Here is a 9,964-nt window from a genome sequence, read left to right as displayed (position 1 = left end):
TCTGTGGCTGGGTTCTGGCCCTACACTGTAAACCCGGATAAGTTCAATACACTTAAATCGTTTGAGGAAACCAATTCCCTTCAAATGATTTGAGTAATCAACCCAAAACAAAAAATTAACTGATTTAGTCAAGTAAACTTAAAAGTAAAATTGTCACAATTTACTATATTGAGTCATCGCTACCTAAAGTGTTTAAGTATTCAATATTTCAAAAATAATTTGTTTAAGTACAGTTAACTTAATATTAATAGAAAAAACTAAATTGTTTAAGTGGTGCTAATATTACAAAACTCACTTTTTTGCGTAGTGTTTAATTAAAAGCGTCTTTTAATTAAATGTATTATTATTACTAAAACTTAATATATCAAGGCAAACACACTCAAAACCAAAGACCACTAAAGTGTTTTTTGTTTTTGTTTTCTACTTTATTTATAACAAAACAAGACTTTTGTTTTCCTTTGAACAGTATTCCAATTTTTACACATGGCGCTTCTAAGAAGACATTTCTTTCAGAAACTGTCAGGCTCAGGAGGGACTCGGAGTCAGACCGTCACTAAAGTTCACGTTTTATTTACACACACAGACACCAGGTGCGAATATATACAGGTGAGGGGGCACAGGAAGAGGGTCTCCGGGAAGCACAGGCACGGGAAGAAGAGGGCTATGTACAAAATCCACTGAATCTCAGGTAGCTCGGACTCCGGCTTTAGCTCACCAACGGCGGTCCTCAGGCTGGCGAGAATCCTGGCACAGAGAGGAAAGGCAGGTAAGTAGTGGCACGACAGAAACTCAGAAAAAGGCTCAGATAGGTGATGACACTGACGAGTGTTACACAATAATCCAGCGAGGAAGCACTCTCAGCAGCCGCCTTAAGAAGTGAGTGAGATGATTGCTTGCAGGTGTCCGAGCCAGGGGCTGGAGCCGTCATGACTCCGCCCCGGTAGAGCGCAGTGCAGGGGAGAGAGAGAGATGCAGCGCAACAAAAACACTTGTAGCCATACAGAGTCAGCCGAGAAGGCACAGGGTCATGACAGAAACAAACACAATATTTCAGTTGTTCCTAGCCACTTTTTGACAAGAATTTATTTGTGGTCTCTGAGGTAGTTTTTTTTGAACAGTAAGTTTTTTGTTTGCACAATTGGACTTCCAATAAAACATTTTCTTTAAAACAATCCTTTTAAACAGATAAAACTGTGTATCACAAGTAAAGAACTTTGGTGCGACACTCTGGGTAACAAGTTGTAACAGTAAAACTTATTTTCACAAATATTTTAACTTGGAAAAATAAAAACTATGGAATAAGGAATGGCCCCAGCGAGACAATGAAATTAAAGGAATAGTTCACTGATTTTACATAATAAGATATGTTCTTACCTTAGCTTTGACGAGTTGATGTGTACCAGTCTTGTCTTTGTGCGTGCCCTCAGTCATGCAAATGGAGCAAAGCCTCTCCCATATATTCCAAATACCTCCACTTTTTGCTCCTTTTAGAAGCTACCGAGCTCCCCCATGTTTTCCCTATTTATGTAAAATTACATGAAAAGTGACACTCTCCAAGTTTAGTTTAACTAAATTTAACGTGTGGATTTTCTAAGCCGATAAGAAGGGGTACTATATTACAAGGTGTAATAACACTGTAGGAGCACTTCTTCATCCCCCCAGTAACTCAGTCTATGCTCCAGAGTGCACTAGGGTTACTGCGCGCTTGTAATATAGTGCCCCTTTTTATCGCCTTAAAAAATCTATACATTAAATTTAGTGAATCTAAACTTAGATAGTGTAACCTTTCATGTAATTTTACATAAATAGGGAAAACGTGGAGGAGCTCGGTAGCTTCTAAAAGGAGCAAAAAGTGGAGGTAGTTGGAATATATGGGAGAGCCTTTCTCTCGCACAAAGACAAGACAGGTATGCATCAACTCTTCAAAGCTAAGGTAAGAACATATCTCAGTATGTAAAATCAGTGAACTACTCCTTTAAGCCCTGGTTTTGCCATCCACTAAAAACAAAAAAAGACAATTACAAACACAATAATGACTTCCTGAACTTGAGAAAAAGCTGCTCAATGAAGAGTGAACATTCAATGTATCTATACACACATTGAAAGCTCATTTTTTAGCCTTTGGAGTTTTGGAGGAGGATCGTTTCGTCCCAGATTCAGCATAATCTGCTGGATAAACAGGAATGTATTCTTCATGCACTTTGGGTACTCCAAGTGGAGTGCATAAGTCAGTCCAAACAGGAGACACATTGCCAAAGGAAGACTGCAGATGGAATCCATTACCACATTGCCCTCTAGAAGGATCCCCAGCTGGCAGGGGTTCAGTTCTTGCTCTGGACTTCTGTTTTCACCATTGAAGATGATTCCTATTGGGATTTCAAGGTCACCATCAGCAGCATTCTACAGAGGGGGGGGAAAACTGTGAGTTAACCTGTTGGTGGAGAGTAACACAAGTATAAAAGGTCAAAGTATTGTATTTCTATAAATGTTGTTTATTATTTAAGTACAAGTTAATTGTTCAAATAAAATAAAAAAAAACAGGAAAATTTGGGGAATCTGTAAGGCTTATTGTCATTATACAACTGTATAATGAAGTTTGTCCTCTGCATTTGACCCATTCTTCAATGTTGATAAGGCAGCAACCCGTAAAGAGAATGGCGCTGCAGCGGCGCACATGTTAATAAAGTAAACTTTACGAGAGGCCGTACAGGTGCAGAGGAGCGGTGTTCAGCCCCTCGAGCCTCAGCGAGGGGCTGAGTGTCAGAGCTCGGCTGTGCAGAGAATAATGACAGGTTTATTTGTCCGTGTGAACGGCTGGAGGTGCCCGGCCGTGCTCTGGTCCTCCTCCTCTGACCGGGGCCGGAGTCCGGACCCGGGCTAACCCTGAACACGGTTTGGATGTGCTCACATCACACAATGGAACCGCGCGGTTTGGATGGACGAGGAAGATGCTAGAACCATTACGCATGAGCAGGGGTTAAGGCTGTGAGGGTTACAGCCTTAAAACATTTATAATAAATACTTTTCACTACTTTGCGGATTTCACTTATTGCGGGTTGTTTTTGGGACGTAACCCCCGGGGTAAACGAGGGTTCACTGTAGATTGAATTAGCGTGCACATTTGCGTAATGTAACATGCAACTATTTTTGCTTAAAGTTGAAATAAAAAGATTTAACTCACCAGTGTGCGTGGAGGTTTGAGGAAAAGTACTCCCTATCGACTGTAGACTGAAACAAACATGTCCAATCCCAGGCAAAACCACCAAAAACGACTTGTCTTAATTTTTCCTGACAAACAAGTCCAGACGTCTCTTCGGTTCCAGTGCCGGGAAAAATATGGGAGGGGCAACAAAAACTTAAAAATAGTGAAAGTGCTTTCAACTAAACATGATCAGTAAACATCAAATTTACTTTTATTATTTGAGTGTTGAGTTTAAAACTTATTCTCTTATAAAAAATTGAACTTAAACTATTTATTAGAATAAACTTAAAATAGAAAGGACCATGTTAAATGTATTCATTTTAGTGCATCACATGCAAAACAATATAGGTTAAGTGCAAAAAGCTTCCACCAATGAGTTCTGTCTGACACAGTTATATGATTTTAGTTTTACAAAGAAAATTAATTACCATCAGTAATTATAGCTAAACCATTTGAATGCAAATAACTTTTGGGATTACAGTGTAGTGCTGTGTCTTGTCCATGTGTGATAATGTGTTGCATTGATACATACTTTCAGGATCAGTCAGTTCTCTACACAGCTGCAGTAATGACTTATTTTCTGAATATGAATCTGAGATGGCAGTGAAAAAATGGTCTTTTTGGAAAAATCCATGCCAGATTTGTTTCCTTCAGACAAATGAAAACTTAATTCTGCAGCATCTAGGTTCTCTGGTGAGTAGACAGAACCTTTGCGCACAGGTTGAATTTAGACCTCTGGTTGATTTGATTGACCTCATCTCCTCAGTTCCTTTTCTGTCAGACACTTTTCATTTCCTGTGCTGTTACACACAGCAGATAGGTCCTGGCAGCATTCTTGTTGATGTCTCTCTCTCTGTAGATTCATCTCATACAACACCTCTGACTGACAGTTCTGTGGAAAGCTAATCGATGGCAGGAAAACATCAGCAATAATCACTGCCGGCAGAAATCCAGAGAGCGTGACCTGATGAAGACGGATCTCCATCAGAGCAGTAGGGCAGCTCTGATGGAGTTTGTCTGACAGGACGCTGAGAGCTTTGATAAGAGTCTTTGAAAGCAACCTGGAGCCTCTGAAGCTGAGCAATCAATCAGCTGGATGGATTCATTCAGAGAGGTTGAAAAACTGATGCACTGCTGTTACTGTCTTCAAATGTGTCCATCATCAACCAACAGTTTTATTAGTCCTCATTCATCTCTAAATACTGAACACAAAGGAGAAACGTTGCTGCGTGATATTTATCAGTTTGGAAGTTTGGAAAAAAAAATATTGCTGCTTAATATAAGAAAAATTATTTGATAAAATATCTCCCCCGAGATAACTTCAGGCTTTACTCAGTGGAATAGAATCATTCATTCACAAACATTCATATTTGTTTGTTTTTCTTCTTTTCTCCCCAGTTATGAAGACACTTTTGTGATTCATGAGCTCAGCTAAATCAATGAAATTTGGTTGTCTGCACTGTTTCCCATTATAGCTTTCACTAATTATTTACTGTAATAGGTTTGCAGTGTAGCGTTCTTGTGTTGTCTATATAGGTATATGTATATGTGTTCATTACAGATGTTTGTTTTAATAATTTGCTGTTTGTTTTTTTCTGTTTCCTGTCATTTAACTGAAACTAATCACTTAATAAAACCATGATGTGGTACTGACCTCTCCTTAAAAAGAGAAAAAGGAACTTCCTTGGACCTTTTTAGCAAGTTTTAAAATGTAATTGATCAGTAGCGACATTATAGTAGCGACATTATTAGTTCATATGACACAACATGATCAGGGGTGCAACGATGCATCGAGTTAGTTGAAAAATTCAATTATAAAAAAGATTTTATGTATCTTTTTAAGCTATTTTTTGTCTTCTTTTAGGCTATACTTGTTATTTGTAGCTGTCCATCCTAACACAGCAGGCTAAAACAGGCTAAAACAGTGATTTTACGTTAATTTACATTTGAAATGTAAAATCACAGTCTATTTATGTGAATTTAATGATATTCTAGAAGACCAGTACAAAACTGTAAAATACACAGTAAAATACTTTTATATCACGATTTTTTTACAGTGTACTTAACCCTATATATGCTACTTTTGTATTTATATTTAACTGATTACCTTTTAAATCTGTTTAAAAGTATTTTTCTTGTATACTGATTGCTGATGGATGCTAATATTTGTGAGGTGATTAATAATTAGCAGCAGTGGTATGGACAGTGATTCAGAGTTAGGAGCATGATTCCTCTTTACTGGAGCAGATCGGCGGGGAGGAGCTTGAAGTGTTGCCAGTGACAAGTTATTCACTTGTAAAAAAAAAAGGGGAATTAATAAGATGAAAAATACATTGACCAGCTGCTAAAAACGGCTTGTAAAATACCACGAGTTGTGTGACACTGCATACTTTTAACACAGCAGTGTAACAGCTCGAGCTTGTGGCAGCTACCGGTGCACACTACTAAACATCTCCGGAGCGGCGACAGCTCCGGCTGGAGACTCTGCCGAGGACCGTTAATTTGAGCGGTGGACCTGAAGGCTCGCCGAAACTTCGCAGAACATTCCAACTATAATGTTTACCAAAGCGATTCACACGAGAAGCCTTTCCTATCAGACAGTCCACAGTTGCTCATGTGGCCCCTGGGAAAACATCTCACCCCTGCTCTAAATGAATGTATAATGAATAAATAAATACACGAAAACATATTTCTGACATTTCTGCTATTTTTCATGTGTTTACTGTCGTATATATAACAAAATAAGGACGATACTGTAAACGTACTTTTGTTCTGCAATTTAAAAAATACCAACATGCCAATGTTAACTAAAGTAGGTTTGCAAATAGTTTTACTTGAAATGGAGATTCCTCTTAATTTCTCTGAACACGTGATATATTTTTTTATTTCAATGAAAATCAAAAAAAATAAAATAAATGATGAATAAAAAAATGTTCTGTTTATTATCAAAAAAAATACATTATTAAAACAAGTTGAAGCCTTAAGAAGACGCTTTCAGTTTCCAGGTTGTGTTTGCGTCCTGTGGAAACTGAGATACCAAATACCAATAATGGAATAATAGCAGTAATTTAAAATAATCTTTTACAAGTGATGAGACTTTTTATTCATGAATCTGAATTTATTGACCGATAAATTCAATTTAATCCCACCCCACACAAACGTCAGAGTCCTCCCCGGAGGTCAGGGACGCTCTGATTCCGTTCCTGTCCATCATGAAGTAGCCTCACTCAGTCTGGTTGTCTTAAATACTGTGCACGCTTTATTTTCCTCCATAGTGGTCTTTGTAACTGGTAACTGGTGTGACGTCAGCTCGTATGTGACTGAGAGAGAGAGAGAGCGAGAGCGTGTGTGTGTGTGTGTGTGTGTGTGTGTGTGTGTGTGTGTGTGTGTGTGTGTGTGTGTGTGTGTGTGTGTGTGTGTGTGTGGTTGGGGGGGTGTACACAGACCTGCACACATTACCTGCTCTTCATCCTTCTCCGTGCTCATCACTTATCGCCAGGCAAGCACCGAGGCACCGACCAGGATCACAAACCCCGCGGAGAAGCGTAAAGTATGCCCCCCGAGGCGCTTCGGTTTGGACCCGGTGTCTGTTGTTTAATCTTTGGCGGATTTTACGTGGACGAGTTAGTGAATGGATCCAAAGGACACCGAGCCGTAAGTTGCAGGTTAAAGCTGGAAAACTTCTAGTTTGAAGCTTATTGATTGTGATTCTGCAGCGGAGGACTTCCCACATCAAAAGCTGCTGCTGCCCGCAGAAACCGCCGGGGAGCTCTGTGAGGACCCTGTGATTTCTCGTGTAGTGGATCTCAGATCCCAGATCTCCTCCACTGAAGATCTGTCACTTCAGGCCCGTTTGTGAATACACATCTCGAAGATGAGAGGTGTCTCCTCTCTCTGTCCTCCTCTTGGTCGAATGTGGATGGATGTGGCGTCGTGAGGAGGCACTAGCCTGAGGACAGTTTGGAGTTTTTTGCCCACACATTCTTCACCTCATGCAGTTCCTTCGGCCGGCCTGGGCTCTGACTGCCGCCGCGGTCTGCTTCCTGCTCCTATTGCTCCTCCACAGCCAAATCCTGAGGGAAGGTAGTGTTTCTGTTTTCTGGTTACATAGTTACATACATATGTGCTTGTGTATGTTTGTGGTCAAACTTAGGAGCCAGAGTGCTTCAACAGGTCAGATACAATATGGGAAAAAATGTACTGAAAGGTTTCTGTCTCTGTGGTTTCAGTACCCGGAGACACTAACAGGGAAGTGCATTTGTGCATGCAGTCCCGCGGTTTTAGTCGTCTGTGCAGCGCTTGTGCAGCAGTGATATGGTTACGGTATGATGATGATATGGTAAATTAAGGCCAGAGATGTAAAACAAATGAATCAACATCAGTAGAAACGGACCCTGGTCGGGACGTCCGGGCGGGATAAGGCGCTCAGGAAGCAGTCTGAGCTCCAGCAGAGCTTCGATGTTTTTCGCTGTAGGAAACCGAAGCAATCAGAAACAATCTCAGAGATGAAACACTCTACCTGTCTATCCATCGTGCCACACACAGAGCGACTGTACGGTTCTGTACACAGACCGTGCAAGGAAATCTAATGAATGTCATGGCAAGTTATTAAACTTCATTCTTAGCAATTGTGACATTTATTTTGTTGGTCTGGTCGCTCTACTATTGCAGTGTTTCATTTCTAGACTGATGTGCAGGTTTTATCAGTAACAGACACAATAATACAAAGTGTTTATTTTACTAATGTTCTGGACTATTTTTAATCCTTGTTAAAAAGTAGTTTTGATATTTGTATGCTGATCTCTGTTGTGTTAAGAAAATATATGACATAATGTGACCCCGTCGGTACACAGGGTTTAGGCTTGTGCTAAGCTCCACTCTCTCAATGCAGGGGCATTACACTTTTATTACAATTATGATTAGAAATTAAAACTTGACCAAAATTTGATTAGATTCAAGCAGGAACTAGAAAAGTCTCTTTGCAACTCTAAAAGACAACAATCGGGAAAACAAATGTTTTTCTGATGCTTTTTATTATTTGCAATGAAAAGAATGAAGTTATTGATCTTTTCTGAGGGGGGTGGTACTCACACAATGAGGGTAGAGTTAATTTGCTCCTCTGGAGGACTCAGTAACCTTGTACCGTGTTTCACTGTGTGCTGTCATTCTTTCTCCTGTTAACTTCGTCTTGGATTCATCTGCTCTGTGACTGCATTTAACCTCTAACCATCATATTACCATCATCTATTTTTTTTAGTTTACTTTAAGCATTTGATCTTGTTTCCCCACCTAAGAAGTGGTTTAGATACTGCTACTCATCCTCTGAGACCCCTGCAACTTTCTTATAACAGGGTCATTGCTGGTGGATCCCTTATTTTCTTTACTTATCAAATTCTTCATCTTTGATAATGTTCCTTTTCTATTCTCCTATAGCCTCTGAGATCTTTCACTTTAAACGGATCTTCAGATATTGTAGTCTAGATAGTCGGAAGAATCTATCTCTTATTAGCAGTCACTATATCAGTATATGTCATATATCATATCAGATTATTCGTGATATTATTTGTGATAATATGAAGTATTTACGTGACATAAAAGTGTCATATTACAATGTTATAACAATGCCAAGTGTTTACTTGCATAATACACGTGACAGGAGACAAAGTCAGGAAAACAGGAGTTTCATCAGCAATTGCTAACAAAGCACAAAGCTTTGTAAAATATGCGAGAAAACTGTTCCTGCCAAAGGTGGAAACAGTACAACCAGGCTATGACGGCATGTGAAGAGATGATACAAGCAGCTGATGGTATGTGACCTAAAAGTATATAAATTACTCCATCAAACTCTCTCGTTAGGCTGAATATGACAGGAAGAACAAAATAGTGCATGGAAATTAGTAATGCAGTTACATAGTAGTAAAGGAGGACTTTAAGCAGCTGGTTCAAAAGCCGAACTCAACATACAATGTCTCGTGTAAAAAGAGACATTGAAGAGTTCTGAAGAGTTAAAAGGTTAAGTTACTTTAGTTATTATTACTCGAAATTACAGCGCTCTGTCTTTATTCCATATGTAGTGGCGACAAGAACAAAATTCTGTCACGGATACAGATGTTGGTGATCGTGACATTAAGTGCAGGCGATGTCTGTTGAACGTGACCTGTGGAAAAAAATACAAACAGAGAATAAAACGTTGCATTTGCAGGGGGATGATTTATACAAATATAATATTATAATAAATCTTTTATTTAAATTTTTTTTATAGATTTGAATAATTGCTGTATGTGTGACAATATTCACGAACAGTTTTGTGGAGATTGGCCTGCACATTGAGGAAGAAATAGTGTACATATATGCAAACATACATAATGATCATTATAGTAAGAAGATAGATAGATAGATAGATAGATAGATAGATAGATAGATAGATAGATAGATAGATAGATAGATAGATAGATAGATAGATAGATAGATAGATAGATAGATAGATAGATAGATAGATAGATAGATAGAGAGGGAGAGAGGGAGAGAGGGAGAGAAAGGACAGACAATGGTCTTAATTTTGTTTGCACTAACAAATAAATTGTACTGCTTACAAACTCCAGTCACCAGTAAAACATAATAAATATAATTGTCATTCTTGAAACATTGCATTATTTACATCTTTAGCTGAGTGATTCTTGCCAAAACAAGCAGCACTGCAGTAGTAGAGAAATTCTTTTTGTAACTTCCTTCCGGACTCATCTGGCTGAAATGTCGCCAACA

The 9,964-nt window shown here is 39.0% G+C and overlaps 1 protein-coding gene and 1 long non-coding RNA gene across 3 annotated transcripts in view; one reads left to right on the top strand and one right to left on the bottom strand.

Moving 5' to 3' along the window:
• Nucleotides 1-492: 492 nt before the first annotated feature.
• LOC308385603 lies at nucleotides 493-6,729 on the bottom strand. Its single transcript, XR_013969585.1, has 4 exons — nucleotides 6,662-6,729; nucleotides 3,182-3,311; nucleotides 824-2,400; nucleotides 493-744 (listed from the first exon to the last, which is right to left on the bottom strand). It is a non-coding gene; the product is annotated as an uncharacterized lncRNA (long non-coding RNA).
• LOC308385582 (chemokine-like protein TAFA-5) overlaps nucleotides 5,625-9,964 on the top strand; it is a 50,131-nt gene continuing 45,791 nt past the window's right edge. The window contains exon 1 of one of the 2 annotated variants that reach the window (XM_080864601.1): nucleotides 5,625-7,285. In XM_080864601.1, coding sequence (XP_080720727.1) covers nucleotides 7,195-7,285 — 91 coding nt within the window. In that variant the 5' untranslated portion in view covers nucleotides 5,625-7,194. The remainder of the gene's footprint in view (nucleotides 7,286-9,964) is intronic. The other variant, XM_080864603.1, reaches the window with a different exon arrangement.

This window comes from Rhamphochromis sp. 'chilingali', assembly GCF_963969265.1.
Source record: "Rhamphochromis sp. 'chilingali' genome assembly, chromosome: 2".
Taxonomy (NCBI): domain Eukaryota; kingdom Metazoa; phylum Chordata; class Actinopteri; order Cichliformes; family Cichlidae; genus Rhamphochromis; species Rhamphochromis sp. 'chilingali'.
Note: the sequence above shows the minus strand (reverse complement) of the source record. Positions and strands in the feature narration are given on the sequence as shown.